This window comes from Urocitellus parryii, chromosome 8 (assembly GCF_045843805.1).
Source record: "Urocitellus parryii isolate mUroPar1 chromosome 8, mUroPar1.hap1, whole genome shotgun sequence".
Classification (NCBI taxonomy): Eukaryota; Metazoa; Chordata; class Mammalia; order Rodentia; family Sciuridae; genus Urocitellus; species Urocitellus parryii.
Genome location: NC_135538.1, coordinates 72,369,344 through 72,385,720, shown reverse-complemented (window position 1 = coordinate 72,385,720; position 16,377 = coordinate 72,369,344). Strand labels below are relative to the sequence as shown.

The 16,377-nt window shown below is 33.8% G+C and overlaps 1 protein-coding gene across 2 annotated transcripts in view; it reads left to right on the top strand.

The window, feature by feature from the left end:
- Positions 1-15,368, top strand: part of Znf292 (zinc finger protein 292) — an 80,413-nt gene extending 65,045 nt beyond the window's left edge. The window contains exons 8-9 of one of the 2 annotated variants that reach the window (XM_026410773.2): positions 1,626-1,767; positions 5,915-15,368. In XM_026410773.2, the coding sequence (XP_026266558.2) occupies positions 1,626-1,767; positions 5,915-13,063 (7,291 nt within the window). In that variant the 3' untranslated portion in view covers positions 13,064-15,368. The remainder of the gene's footprint in view (positions 1-1,625; positions 1,768-5,914) is intronic. The other variant, XM_026410782.2, reaches the window with a different exon arrangement.
- Positions 15,369-16,377: the final 1,009 nt, after the last annotated feature.

Genomic DNA, 16,377 nt, shown 5'->3' with positions numbered 1-16,377 from the left:
CTTCAGTTAACTTACAAAACTTAAGGCCAGTGGTGTCAGCCAAGACTGACAGTCTATCTAGCATAATTGTCTTTAATGTTGTGTTGGTATTATACAAATACAAATTAAAAATTGGTTTGTAACATTCTGACATTTAAGACTATTTATCAAATGACACATGACAAACAAATATAAAATTGTAATCAAAGAAATTAAAGTCTAAAATTATCACTGAGCAGTTTAGTTTTGTTATAAAGGCTTCCTTATGGATGTGGCATGAGATGAAAGAAATACCAAGGAATCAATCTCAAGGATGTTTAAAGCAGAGGCCAATAGGGTCCATCACAATGATGCATTAAATTAAGAAGATGGTGAATTGGGAAGAAAGTCACTCTTTTCACATACAGTCACACATTGCTTAACAAGATACATTCTCAGAAATGCATGGTTGGAGACGATTTCAACATTGTGTGAATATCATAAAGTATACTTACTTTACTCAGAAGGCTACAGTGGTACTACATCATGACTATGTAATCCTAAGGGACCACAGTCCCATATGTGGCTGTCATTTAAAAATCGTTACAGGATACATAACTATACATAATTTAAGTTTTCCGAAGAGATCCAAATGGAAAAGTCTAACTTAATCTTACAAGACCAGAGAAACAAAGTTCACAGTTGTAGTTAAAGTTTACATAGTAAAAGTTAGATGTCGTTTAAAGTTACCATTTATATAATTTTCGAAATCCTTGATATATAGGTGAAAATCCAGAAAGCAAGCAAATCATTCAAGTGGGTAGTAAAATAGAGTTTTTAGGATTGGTAATGAGGAAATTATCATAGGAAAGAAAGAACTGTGTTGGTGAAAAAAATTGAAGCAAGGAAGATCTTTGTGGAAATTAACTATGGAGGACAGAAGCAACATGAGATAGGTAAAAGGCAAATTTGTCACTTCTGTTGGGTTATTTTCTATGAAAAATATAAAATTGTTGCATTTAAAATAAATTTCAAAATTAATATTTTTCAGAATTTCATTATTTTCCTGCCATTGAACCTATTAGTTTATTCCAGGTTCTTCATCATCATTGGTTCTTTTATTCATTAATAATAGAAGCATTATTGGTTGATTTTAAATTTGTTAGAAGATAAATGTTGTTTTTGTTTTGTGATGGTGAGATTGAATCCAGGGCCTTACAAATGCTAGGCAAACTCTATCACTGAGCCATTTCACCCCGAATTCTAGATAAATGCTTTTAAAAAAGTCATTGTGCCACTGATACCATATATATATATATATAAAATAACACACATCCCTTTTGTACTTTTATATTACATAAAGTTCATTGGGACTTAAAGTTATCATTTATAACTTGTTTAAAGGTTAAGTGCTTTCCAAGTAAAAAATTAGTGCTACTGTGGGATTGAAAAATATTGATCAGTGAAAGGGAAAATTATATTTTATTTAGTCTTTAGAAAATGAAGATCTATTAATCTTGCACATACACTTAACTTCTCGTGTGTAATTGGATAATTGGAGTCCAAAACCAGTTTTAATTTCAAATGTAATGACTACACTGACATAGTCCATTGATTATTACATTACTACTCTGACTTACCTTTTAAACTTTTTTTTTTTTTTTAAGGGAACTCACTCTCTTTTGGAGTAAATTACAACAAAGAGTAGAACCATCTATACAAGTGTACCTAGAAAGGTGTCGTCAACTTTCTTTGTTAACAAAGACTGTATATCACATTTTCTTCCTGATTAAAGTTATTAATTCAGAGGTAAGAATAATTTAGATCTCTTCTTAATTTCAAATATATAAATCATCTTTAATAAAAGACAAACTTATTATCTTGTCACTTCAGTGATTTCATCCCCCCCTTTTCATTTAGCACTTTGGACATTTTCTTATTAATTCTTTTAAGACATTTGATTCAGAGAAACTTAAAAATGAAGTTGAAAATATAAAGCTTGTTCCTAGCCTTTAGAAAAAGTAATATATATAATAGTTACATTTTTTTGTTCTTTAATTTTGTTTCTAGTTCTTTTTTTAAAAAAATGAAGTACCTGATTTATTTTTTAAAAATGCAACAAATTTTTAAATGAGACAACATATCATTTTCAAAAAGCATCAATAAGTGAGTATGTTTAACCATACTCAGCTCAAAATAGAGCAAATAATTCATGCTGTGTGAATATTCTGTATTCTAAGGCATGTTTACTGAACTGGCAACAGAGAAAGTTTGTTGAAGGAAGATAGAGGAACATTGTCTTGTAAGAATCAGAACCTAGGGCTCCATAATCATCTGACATACGCTCAAGGTTATATCTATGGTTAGAAATGTACATGATAGGAACTCTAGGGATCTTCCAGATTCTTTGTTTAAGGTCATGGTTAATTGTGGCCATGATGTCACACTTTTGCTGAGTTACTCTTTGTACTAAGCAGTCATCTGCATATGTTCCTTTATGCGTGCATGATAATCGATCAAACCATGGATTCTTTGCAATCCTTAAAGCCACTCGATAAAGCCACTTGTCTCTGAGAGTAAGCATTCACTTCCTGGTCACCTTGTTCTCTTGCTTTCTTGTGTTATGTTTTGTACCCATTGTTTCTAGTTCTTAATGCTACTTTGTTAATTTGACACTCTGGAAATTCAGAAAGTGTAAAGAGGAGTGATTTGAGTTAATAGGTAACCCTCTTTCTTCAAAATTTCAGAAATTACTGAAGACTGTCAGCTAGCCACTCAAATACGAATTTAAAAATAATTGTTTCCTTTTTAATTGTTCTGCAGAAGAATTGGAGCAGGTAGCTTATTGCAAATTTTAATCTTTCCTAGACCCCTTGAAGTTAAAGACTTGAAAGATCCAGCCTTGCCCCTAAAGATTTCATAGTCCGTTGATAGAGACATAAACAATTGATTTGTAATATGGGCCCTTCTAGTGTAGTGAAATGTTGAGACCCCTGGGAAATCACATTGTTGAACACAGTCCCTCATAGAGAAGTGGTTCATTTAACCCATTTATGTGTTTTGATACTCAAATAGTAATGTCCAGACAAGAGGGAACTGGAGTTCCAGTCATAGAAAAAGCATATGTTCTGGGTATCAAGACAAGTGAGAGAAGGGAATATTTGGGATCTATAGGCTGGAATAAAGGTGGGTTATGGGAGGGGCAGAGAACTGCTAAAATAGAATAGAAAGGTCAGATTGTGAAGGCCCCTTTTTATTCCATGTTAAATATAAATTTAATTCTGAAATGCCTAGTTAGCCTTTAAAATTTTTTAAAAGACATAATGCTATGGGTGGGCTGAAAGGAATGTCCTATAGGGAGCTAAAAGTAACATAAAAACCCTGGGTAACTTTAGGTCAAGGATACTAGGTAGCCAGAGGAAATGAACAAAAAAGGCTATGGAAGAGAGTACCAAAGACAAACTTTGCTTTTGTCAGAAACTTGCTTGATGCTGTTCTAGTGCCAGAAAGGAAGTTGAAGCTATTTTTCTGAATTTATACCACTTAGCTTTCTGCTCCATTGACTCATAAGTTTAAGCTGGTATTATGATTTTTATGGATTAATTACTCTAATCACATGATACTATGGAAAACTGTTAAGAATTCAAACTCAACTTTAAAAACATACTAACTTGGTCTAAGGGTTGTGGCTCAGTGGTAGAGTACTTTCCTAACATGCAGTGAGGCGCACTGGGTTCTATCCCAGCACCACATAAAAATAAAAACAAATAAAATAAAGGTATTGTGTCCATCTACAAATAAAAAAAATTTAAAAAACATACTATATAATATGACCAGTTTGTGATTCAAGTATTTTCTATAATCTTATTTTTCCAGTAGGCATATATAAACAAAGATAAAAACTCAGAAGCATAAAAATGTTGATATAGTCTCTTTTGTTGGCATTATTTGTTCAGGTAAGATTTTTTAAAAGAGAATTTATTAAAGCTCTTTACCTTTAATGAATTGAAAGTCGACCTTTGAGTTCAGTAGCAAACCAGAATAGAAATGTCACTAGGATTCCCCTCTGTGATAATTTTAGTTGGTTTGTATGTTTTTTTAAATCAGTTTTTGTTATTTCTAGAAAAAGCGTTTAGCGTTCATATGACAAAAAGTAGTTTTTCTTTTGTAAGGCATTCATAAGTCCTCTGATCTCTGAATGCTTTCTTAAATTCAATTTTTTTCTCATCATTTCCTAAATTTTCTAAATGATCACGGCTTTGGAAAACTGAAATTCTCATCCTTTATATATGTACTAATCCTTCTGACCTTTATGCGTTTCTTATCCCTTCAGATCATCTTAATGGTTGGCTTGGCTTTTGATTACTCCAAGACTTCTTTGTATCCTCCTCTCTCATATGCAGCTTCACTGAGTACACAGGTTTTCTTCTTTCTTGTATATCATAACAGTAGAGTGGCCTGATTGTCTACTATTATTACCAGTTCATAAGGCAAGAAACAAAAGATGAAAAATGTTTAACTATAAAAATTATATACCTCAGATCTATCTCAGAATTTCTGTGTAGAATAATTATATAGGTTTATGTGAAAGCTAGAAATATCCATATGTTCCTGCCTCTTTCTCACTTTACCTTTCTTTTCTGTCACTTATAAAATAGGTCTCTACATATCTATCCTTCTTGTCTGTTTTCTTCTTATCTTTGTCCTTTGTTTTTCTAAAATCAAGGCCAGTTCAGTATTCTGTTCTTTGAACCTCATGCCTTTTTTGCTCCATAGATGAGCTTTGATTTCTTTCTTAACCTGTGAAAATACAATCTCTATCACTTTTCTTTTACTTTTCCTTCATGCCTTTTGAATCCTATATCTCATATATTCTCTTCCAGTACATGTGGCCATTTCCTGTGACTGGCTTGAATTTTGTATGTAAGGTTTTTGTTGTTGTTGTTGTTGTTAGTTGATTGGTTTGGTGCTCTTTTTTTTTTTTTCTCCTCCTTTCCTTTTTGTCTTTAAAATCCATTTTTTTATCTCTTTAATCCTTGTATCAATCAGATGACTCTTACATTCTTCATTACTGTATCTGTTAATTGTTCAGGATGCTAATTCAAAAGAAAAAACTATTGGGCTCTGTCTCCTCTTACTTCTAATTCTCAAGCTGGGTCAGCCATAAGGTAAGTGATGTGACATTCAGATTTATGCTAGCACTAGAATTCCCTATTAGTGATCAAATGGTTATTTTTGATAGAAGTGAAAATTTTCTTTTGTTACTAACAAGTTAGGTGATCTGAGGACATGCTCCATTTTGTAATTAGATTAGAGGGTTTGTTTCAGAAGGATTGCAAGTATAAATTTAGGAAGTAAGATTTATGATAAAGATAACATTTATTGTTTAGTATGTGCCAGAGATTACATTGAATTATACTTGGTATTTCAGACAATTTCCTTTAAAGCTCGAAGCAGCAATTTTATGAAGTTTAAGTGCTGTTTTGACTTGTTTTATAAACGAGCTATGAAAAGTCAGAGATGTTAAATAACTTGCAAGTTTGCCTAGACTAGATGATTTTATACCCAGATCTTGTCTTAGTTTGCATTACTTTTTTTCTTTATACATATATTTTTCAGTTGTAGGTGGACACAATACCTTTATTTATTTATATTGGTGCTGAAGATCTCAGGGCCTCACACATGGTAGGCAAACATTCTACCCCTGAGCCACAATCCCAGCCCCTTAAGTTACTTTTTTTTCCTCCTGTTTTTTTGGTTTTTTTTTTTTTTTTTTAATGCAATTCATTTCACACACACACTAGAGTAAGCTGCAGTAATTTGGAAGGGACATCTTTTTATATGTTGCTCTTGCCAGATTTGAGAAAAGCACATCTGGTTGTTAAAAACTAAATTAAAAAACAAATCTCTGTTTAGTATTGATTAAGTTAACATTTCCTGTTTGTTTTTTTCACAGACTGAAGGGGCTGGACTTGCTACCTGTATAGAATTATGTGTAAAAGCTCTTCGCTTAGAATCTACAGAAAATACTGAAGTGAAAATATCCATTTGCAAGACCATTTCATGTTTATTGCCTGATGATCTGGAAGTTAAACGTGCTTGTCAACTGAGTGAATTTCTTATTGAACCTACAGTAGATGCGTACTATGCTGTGGAAATGTTGTATAACCAGCCAGACCAGAAATATGATGAAGAAAATCTTCCAATACCAAATTCTCTACGCTGTGAGCTCTTACTTGTTTTGAAAACTCAGTGGCCCTTTGATCCAGAATTCTGGGATTGGAAAACTTTAAAACGACAATGTCTTGCACTAATGGGAGAAGAAGCATCCATTGTGTCTTCAATTGATGAGTTAAATGACAGTGAAGTATATGAGAAAGTAGTAGAGTACCAGGAGGAGAGTAAAGAAACTTCTATGAATGGACTTTCTGGAGTAATTGGTGCTAATTCTGGCCTTCTTAAAGATATTGGTGATGAAAAACAGAAGAAGAGGGAGATAAAGCAATTAAGAGAAAGGGGATTTATATCTGCTAGGTTTAGGAATTGGCAGGCCTATATGCAGTATTGTGTGCTATGTGACAAAGAATTCCTTGGTCACAGAATAGTACGACATGCTCAGAAGCATTACAAAGATGGGATTTACAGTTGCCCTATTTGTGCAAAGAACTTTAATTCTAAAGAAACTTTTGTCCCTCATGTCACATTGCATGTTAAACAATCTAGTAAAGAGAGACTAGCAGCTATGAAACCACTAAGAAGATTGGGAAGGCCTCCTAAGATTGCGACCACCCATGAGAATCAGAAGACTAATACTGTGGCTAAACAGGAACAGCGGCCAATAAAAAAGAATAGTCTCTATTCAACAGATTTCATAGTGTTTAATGACAATGATGGCTCAGATGATGAGAATGATGACAAAGATAAATCTTACGAGCCAGAAGTAATCCCAATCCAGAAACCAGTACCTGTTAATGAATTTAATTGCCCTGTAACTTTTTGTAAAAAGGGCTTCAAGTACTTTAAAAATTTAATTGCTCATGTAAAGGGGCATAAGGACAATGAAGATGCCAAGCGCTTTCTTGAAATGCAAAGCAAAAAAGTTATTTGCCAGTACTGTAGAAGACATTTTGTAAGTGTTACTCATCTCAATGATCACTTACAAATGCACTGTGGCAGTAAACCATATATCTGCATTCAGATGAAATGTAAGGCTGGTTTTAATAGTTATGCAGAACTTTTAACCCACCGAAAGGAGCATCAAGTCTTTAGAGCAAAGTGCATGTTTCCTAAATGTGGCAGAATTTTTTCTGAAGCTTATTTACTATATGATCATGAAGCACAACATTATAATACCTACACTTGTAAGTTTACAGGTTGTGGTAAAGTTTATCGTTCTCAGAGTGAGCTGGAAAAGCACCTGGATGATCATAGTACTTCTCCTGAAAAAACACCGCCTCCTGAAGACCAGCTTAATTCATCTGGAGATTCTCTTCAGCCTTCCAAAGTGAATCAGAACACAGAAGAGAATACTGAGAAAGAAAGATCTTTGCTTCCTTCAGAAAATAACATTGAAAACAGCTTACCAGCAGATACAAGTAATGCTTGGGATAAAAGCAAAGCAGAGTCAGTTGTGACCAAACAAGACCAGAGTTCTTCCTCTGACCTCAGGCAAGCTAATGGACCATTGCCAAATGGTTTAGAAAACCCTGCTCCTACTCCTCTTCTTCAAGCCAGTGAAGTAGCAGTGTCCATCAAAGTATCTCTGAATCAGGGGATGGAGGATAACTTTGGAAAGCAAGAAAATTCAACTGTGGAAGGCACCAATGAGCCACTGGTCACAAATGTAAACACACCAGTTGAAGATACTTGTAATGATTTGTGCCATCCAGGTTTCCAAGAGAGAAAAGGACAGAATTGCTTTAATGAAGGCCAGATTGCTCAGAATAATCTAGTAAATTCAGAAACCCTTAAAATAGGTGACCTTAATCCACAAAACTTAGAAAGACAAGTGAACAATTTGATGACCTTTTCTGTACAAAATCAGGCAGGATTTCAAAACAATTTACCAACTTCTAAGTTTGAATGTGAAGGTAATGTTAAAACACCACCCAACCTTTATAACTTACCTCTTAAGACATTAGAAAGTATCACATTTGTTCCATCACCGCCTAACCCAAGTAGTTCAATAGGAACTCCAGCAGTGCCTCCAAAACCTCCAGTTCAGAAATTCAGCTGCCAGGTCGAGGGATGTACACGAACCTATAATTCTTCACAGAGTATTGGGAAACACATGAAGACTGCACACCCTGACCAATATGCTGCATTTAAAATGCAGCGAAAAAGTAAAAAAGGTCAGAAATCTAATAACTTAAATACACCCAATAATGGAAAATTTGTTTATTTTTTACCATCACAGGTGAGCTCTAATAATGCATTTTTTACACCACAGACCAAAGCCAATGGGAATCCTGCTTGTTCAGCCCAGTTGCAACATGTCTCACCTTCAGTTTTTCCAGCTCATTTAGCCAGTGTGTCAGCTCCATTGTTGCCCTCGATGGAAAGTGTTATAAACCCAAATATATCTTCTCAGGATAAAAGTGAACAAAGTGGTATGCTGTGTTCTCAAATGGAAAATTTATCAAATTCAACCTTGCCAGCACAAATGGAAGATCTAACCAAAACAGTTTTGCCTTTGAATATTGACAGTGGTTCAGATCCTTTCCTTCCTTTACCTGCAGAAAGTAGTTCAATGTCTCTATTCCCTTCACCAGCAGATAGTGGGACAAATTCTGTTTTTTCCCAACTGGAAAATAATACAAATCATTATTCCTCACAGATTGAAGGAAACACTAATTCCTCTTTTCTAAAGGGGGGTAATGGTGAAAATACAGTTTTCCCTTCACAAGTAAGTGTTGCAAATGACTTCAGTAACACCAGTGCCCAGCAGTCTGCACCTGAAAAAGTGAAAAAAGACCGAGGGCGTGGCCCAAATGGGAAGGAGAGAAAACCCAAGCACAACAAAAGGGCTAAATGGCCTGCAATTATCAGAGATGGAAAATTTATCTGTAGCCGGTGTTATAGAGCTTTTACTAATCCAAGGTCACTGGGTGGACATTTATCTAAGCGATCTTATTGTAAACCACTGGATGGAGCAGAAATTGCTCAAGAACTTCTACAAAATAATGGACAGCCTTCTCTTCTTGCCAGCATGATTCTGTCCACAAATGCAGTAAATTTGCAGCAGCCACAACAGTCTACCTTCAATCCAGAAGTGTGTTTTAAAGATCCATCATTCCTACAGCTTCTTGCTGCTGAAAATCGCTCATCAACATTTTTACCAAATACATTTCCTCGATCTGGTGTGAATAACTTTAATACCAGTGTTAGTCAAGAAGGAAGTGAAATTATTAAACAGGCTTTAGAAACTGCTGGCATTCCCAGTACCTTTGAGGGTGCCGAAATACTTTCTCAGGTTGTTCCAACAAGTTGTATCTCAGATACAGCACAAGTAAATGCAACAGTGATGCCAAATCCAACTGTACCACCCTTGTTGCAGACTGTATGCCATTCAAACACCCTCCTGACAAACCAGAATCAGACACCAAATTCCAAAACTTCCACCGTGGAGGAATGTAGCAGTTTGCCTGTTTTTCCAACAAATGACTTGCTACTGAAGACTGTTGAAAATGGTTTGTGCTCTAGTTCATATACTAATTCTACTGGTCCATCACAAAATTTTACCAATAACAGTTCACGTGTTTCAGTTATAAGTGGTCCTCAGAACACAAGATCCAGTCATTTAAATAAAAAGGGAAATAGTGCTTCTAAGAGAAGAAAGAAAGTTGCTCCGCCACTAATTGCACCTAATGCTTCCCAAAACTTAGTACCCAGTGACTTAACAACAATGGGACTTATAGCAAAGAGTATTGAGATCCCTGCTACTAATATTCATTCAAATGTAATTCCAAATTGTGAACCTCAGAGTATGGTGGAAAATCTAACACAGAAATTAAATAATGTTGACAATCAGTTGTTTGTGACTGATGTAAAAGAGAACTTTAAAACCAATATTGAGTCCCATTCAGTGTTAGCCCCTTTAATAAAAACTGAAAATGGTGATTCCCAGATGATGGCTTTGAATTCATGCACAACTTCAGTGAATTCTGATCTGCAGATTTCTGAAGACAATGTTATACAGAACTTTGAAAAGACTCTTGAAATTATTAAAACTGCTATGAATTCTCAAATACTTGAGGTAAAAAGTGGATCTCAGGGTGCTGGTGAAACATCACAGAATGCTCAAATTAATTATAACATTCAGCTTCCTTCAGTGAATCCTGTACAAAATAACAAATTACCCGATTCTTCTCAGTTTTCCTCTTTCGTAAGTGTAATACCAACCAAAAGTAACATTCCTCAGTCTGAAGTATTGCATAAAGAGGATCAAATACAGGAAATTTTAGAAGGCTTACAAAAATTAAAATTAGAAAATGACCTATCCACTTCATCCCAGTGTATATTAATAAATACATCAGTGACACTGACTCCTGCTCCTGTTAAACCAGTTCCAACTGTCACAGTTGTTCAGCCAGTTTCTGAAATGATACACATTCAGTTTAGTGACAAAGTTAATAAACCCTTTGTGTGTCAAAACCAAGGCTGTAACTACAGTGCCATGACAAAGGATGCACTGTTCAAGCACTATGGTAAAATCCACCAATATACTCCAGAGATGATTCTTGAAATTAAGAAGAATCAGTTGAAATTTGCTCCATTTAAATGTGTAGTACCTACATGTACAAAAACATTTACAAGAAATTCTAATCTCCGGGCACACTGTCAGTTGGTGCATCATTTTACAACAGAAGAAATGGTAAAGTTAAAAATAAAAAGGCCTTATGGAAGAAAATCTCAGAATGAAAATTTGTCAGCCCCACGAATTACACAAGTGAAAAAACAGCCAGGTATAACAGAGGAAAACAAAAGGGAATGTCAGCCTACCCTAGAATTGGGATCAGCAACAGAAAATGCTCTCAGTAATGTAGCAGTGATCCCAGAAAAACAACTTGTAGAAAAAAAAAGTCCTGAAAAGACAGAAAATTCTTCACAACTGGTTGCAGTTACTTCTGACCAATATAATATCAGTTCTCTCACAAATATACAAACCAAAGGACGGAAAATTAGGAGGCATAAAAAAGAAAAGGAGGAGAAGAAACGGAAGAAGCCAGTTTCCCAGTCCCTTGAATTTCCAACACGATATAGTCCCTATAGACCTTATCGATGTGTTCACCAGGGATGCTTTGCTGCCTTTACAATACAGCAAAACTTGATTCTTCATTATCAGGCTGTACATAAATCAGATCTTCCTGCATTTTCTGCAGAGGTTGAAGAAGAAAATGAAGCTGGTAAAGAAATTGAAGAAACTGAAACTAAACAAACCATGAAAGAATTTCGATGTCAGGTGAGTGACTGTTCTCGAATTTTCCAAGCAATTACTGGCCTAATACAACACTACATGAAACTTCATGAAATGACCCCTGAGGAGATTGAAAGCATGACTGCCTCTGTGGATGTTGGGAAATTCCCATGTGACCAATTAGAGTGTAAATCTTCATTTACAACATATTTGAATTATGTTGTTCATCTTGAGGCAGACCATGGAATTGGATCAAGGACAAGTAAAACCGAAGAAGATGGCATATATAAGTGTGATTGTGAAGGCTGTGACCGTATATATGCAACTCGGTCTAATCTCCTCCGACACATTTTTAATAAGCATAATGACAAACATAAAGCTCACTTGATTCGCCCAAGAAAATTAACACCTGGCCAGGAAAATATATCAAGCAAGGCAAACCAAGAAAGAGTAAAGTCTAAACATCGGGGAACAAAACATAGCAGATGTGGAAAGGAGGGAATCAAAATGGCTAAGACCAAAAGAAAGAAAAAAAATAATTTAGAAAACAAAAATGCAAAGATTGTGCAAATTGAAGAAAATAAGCCTTATTCTCTGAAACGTGGAAAGCATGTATATTCTATAAAGGCTAGAAATGATGCCTTGTCTGAGTGTACAAGCAGGTTTGTAACCCAGTATCCGTGTATGATAAAGGGATGTACTTCAGTTGTTACAAGTGAAAGCAATATAATTAGACATTATAAATGTCATAAATTATCTAAGGCATTTACATCACAACACCGCAATCTTCTCATTGTTTTCAAACAGTGTGGCAACTCAGAAATAAAGGAAAATTCTGAGCAAGAAGGTGCTATGAATGATGTGAAAGATTCTGATACATGTGTATCAGAGACCAATGAAAACTCAAGAGCAACTACTGCTCCACAGAAGGAAGTTGAAAAAAATGAAAAAGATGAAATGGATGAGCTAACGGAATTGTTTATTACAAAATTAATAAATGAAGACAGCACAACTGTGGAGACCCAGGCTAATACCTCTTCAAATGTAAATAACAGTTTTCAGGAAAATAACCCCTCCCAGTCAGAAAGACAAAAAGCAAGCAATCTGAAGAGAGTTAATAAAGAAAAAAATGTCTCACAAAATAAGAAAAGGAAAGTTGAAAAAGCCGAACCAGAACTAACAGTTAAGTTAAGTAACATGCATAAAGAAGAAGAAACTGCTGTTGCAATTCAAACCACTGAGGAGCATCCTGCTTCTTTTGACTGGAGCTCATTTAAACCAATGGGATTTGAAGTATCATTTTTGAAGTTTCTTGAGGAGTCTGCAGTGAAACAGAAGAAAAGTACCGACAAAGACCATCCAAATAGTGGAACTAAAAGAGGAGCCCATTCAAATTCAAGAAAAAATACTGATAAGACACTTATGACTAGTGGAAATCATGTGTGCTCTTGTAAAGAAAGTGAAATCTTTGTACAGTTTGCCAATCCATCACAGCTTCAGTGCAGTGATAATGTAAAAATTGTTTTAGACAAGACTCTTAAAGATTGCACTGAGCTTGTCTTAAAGCAACTTCAGGAAATGAAACCTACCGTCAGTCTGAAAAAACTTGAAGTACATTCAAATGATCCAGATATGTCTGTAATGAAAGAAATCAGTATAGGTAAAGCCACAGGCAGGGGGCAGTACTGATAACTAATGTACTATAAATACATCATTTATAGTTGTATTTTAAATAGGAAGCCATCAAGCATGCTGTAATTGTGAAACTTATTATTTTTTGTTGATGTGAATTAACCTGGCCAAAAAAAAAAAAAAAAAAAAACATGACATTTGTCATGTAAAACTTTTTTTTATCCCTATGGGACTTGAGGAATAGAATCAATACTTCAGTTATTGTAAATATTTGAGTTAACCTCAAATTTCTATCTCCCAGTTGCCCTTTTCATAAACCAGACTGAATTATCTGTGTGATTGGTATGTTTCACCAGGTCACTGCTCATGTATAACAGTACTCTTTATTTGTAGATACCTTTTTTTGTATATATTTATTATTGTAAATCATTTGCTGCCACCAGCAGTCTGTAAGTCTAAACTATTAAATGATACATTTATATTTGGAATTTTAATTTTTAACTAAGTGATCAAATTTTTAAAACTTCTTTTATTGTTTTAAATTAAGAACTTTTTGAACTAAAACTAGAAACTTTGCCATAGTTCATGATTTTTTTTTTTTTTTTACATGAAACATTATATTTACAAGATGATCTCAAGACAATGTTTCACAAAGTAGGCACATTGTATCAACACTTGGCTCTGCTTTGTAAGTTTGCCATCCGGGATTTTTGGGTGGTTTTTGTGTGAAATTAAAGCAGATTCTTTAGTGGTTTCCTATAGCAACAGTTTTTTTTTTTTTTCTTTCCTCCTTTTTCCATGACTTTTGATTGGATATAGTTACTATGAGTCCATGACATATGATGGCAATGTGAATTTAAAAATTTACTACATTGAAGATTTTAAACATTGGTATTTTAAAAAATCCTTTGTGAATGTGATAGAAACTAGTAGTGTGGAGCAGTGTAAATATTTGAGGTGGTGATTTGTGAAGTAGCCCAGTATTGCCTTAAATAAAATCACATTTTGTTTCTTGTTTTATACATGTGATCTTATAAAGGTTTTTCCTCCCATTTTCTGAGATTTATAGCTTGGTGTATAGCTTTAAACTGTATAAACTTTTGTGGAAATAATTTTTTAAACATTTTTATAAATCTTAAAATTGGTATCATCAAAGTGAGCCCATCTTGTGTTTATAAAATGCAAGAATCTTAACATTTATAGTTACATAGATGAAACACTTTCTATAAGGAAGTTGAATGTTTTGATTTTACTGTTTATAGATGTTAGATTGTACAGATATGTCTGTATTTTCTCACCATATCTAATGATACTTTTTTTCATTAGATCACTCTTCAAGAGCAGTATTAGTTGTTATAATTGATTATTTTGATTATTCAGTATATAGTTAGCTCTTACAGTTTTAGCTTTATTCACCATATTTATACTGTGGATTCACAGCCAGAGGTAGAAGTTATTTCAGGACAGTTGATGACCTTCATTTAAAGTCCAACTAAAATCAGTACTGGAAAAAAAAGAAGACATTCTTTCACTATTACTTTTGTTTGCCATAAATATTATATTGATTTTTTTATGTTGTGTTTGTTATAAAAGAATTGCATTCAAAATATACTGGCCTGGGATATTGATGATATTGTAATGATACAAAAAAAAATGTGTATATTCCCTGTGCAGCATCAGATTTGCAGGAGAAATGAAGCACTTAACTGAAATTGCTGGTACTCTGAATAAATAAGCATGGTCAAGGAGTGAACTATTTTCTTTTGGAAATATTTTTTTAAGTTTTATTATTAAAGTATTATAGCTTAATTTTTAGGCTTAGTGGATTATATTGAGTAGTTGGTTTCACTACCTTAAGGTTTATTATCAATATGCATAAAACTTGACACATTAAAATCCCTACCCTTTGGTAAGCCCACTGTTATTTATTAAAATAAAAGTTGTTTTCATGGGTGGTTAATACATGTTTTTTCTCTAAACAATAATTTAACTGAGTAATTTTAATATTAACTTTTTGTTAATTGAATATTTTCATACAGTTTTCTTAGAAGTTGACCTAGCTTTTAAAGGTAGGCACCTAGTAAAAATGCCTGATATAGTATAATAGCAAATAAGTTTATTTCTGATAATCATGATGAGCCATTGTTAAGTGAAAATGCCAATGTGTTGGGGCTTTTCTTTTGCTTACTAGCTTGAGAAAATTGACCATTATACAATTCTGTAATTGTTCCCCTGAAAGGGTTTGCCAACATTGAGTGATTTTTTTTTTTTTTAATTTCAGATATTGTATGTTGAAAGTATGGAAGAGTGGGCTTTTTAGCATGGAACAGAAAATTCAAATTATAATATAAAGAAAATATGAATTTATAGAGTAGCATGTTGGTAAAATTAAATATGGAATGTAATGCCTAAGTATTAAAAAAAGAATCAAAGTATATTTTTTTCATGGTATACTTTTCCTCAATCTATTCTCAATCCAAAGGATTTTAATACTACACTTAACAAACATTATTAATATTCAATACATCATTAAGTTAAATGTAACTATTTTGGAACTTTTCAGCAGCTGAATTTACTATAGTTAAATTATTTTAAAGGGCTTGAGAGGTAAGAATTGTAAGCTTCCTCCCCCCGGGGGGAAAAAATGGTTACTGAGTGTATTTAGGTTGAACAACTTAATCAGTTACAAATTTTAGAAAGGAACCAGAAGTAGTGTTAAATGTAAATGGAATTGGGAAATAGATTGAGGTTTATGAGAGATGGCAAAACATCATGCACATGCAGTCTTAAATTAGCCTTTTTCAAAATGTTTATTGTAGTGTGACATCAGGGGTAAGGATAGTATAGTAAACTATGTAATTATAGGTCCCTCTTAAAATATCCAGTGCACATTAGTATATTTAAGATTGAGGGCTGGGGCAATACCTCAGTTGATAGAGTGCTTGCCTCACATGCCACAAGGCCCTGGGTTCAATCCCAGCATCACACACAAAAAAAAAATTAAAAAGCCTTGTTTGTTTTTTAAAACATGTTGAAGTGAGAATTTTTCAGGCTTAATGGACCATGAGAGTATTTTTCTTTAAAAAAAATTATATATATATATATATATATATATATATATATATATATACACACACACACACACATATGTATATCATAGTTGTAAATAAACACAATATCATTTTATTTATTTTTATGTGGTCCTGAGGATTGAATCCAGTGCTTCACATGTACAAGGCAAGCTCTCCCAGCTCTAGTATTTTTCTTCTTTGATGTTAATGTTTAGGTATATCCCACTGAATTAGTATCCTTAACAGACTTGGGAAAATGATGGTCTAAAACGGCTTTCATGCAGCCAGGATTGGTGATTA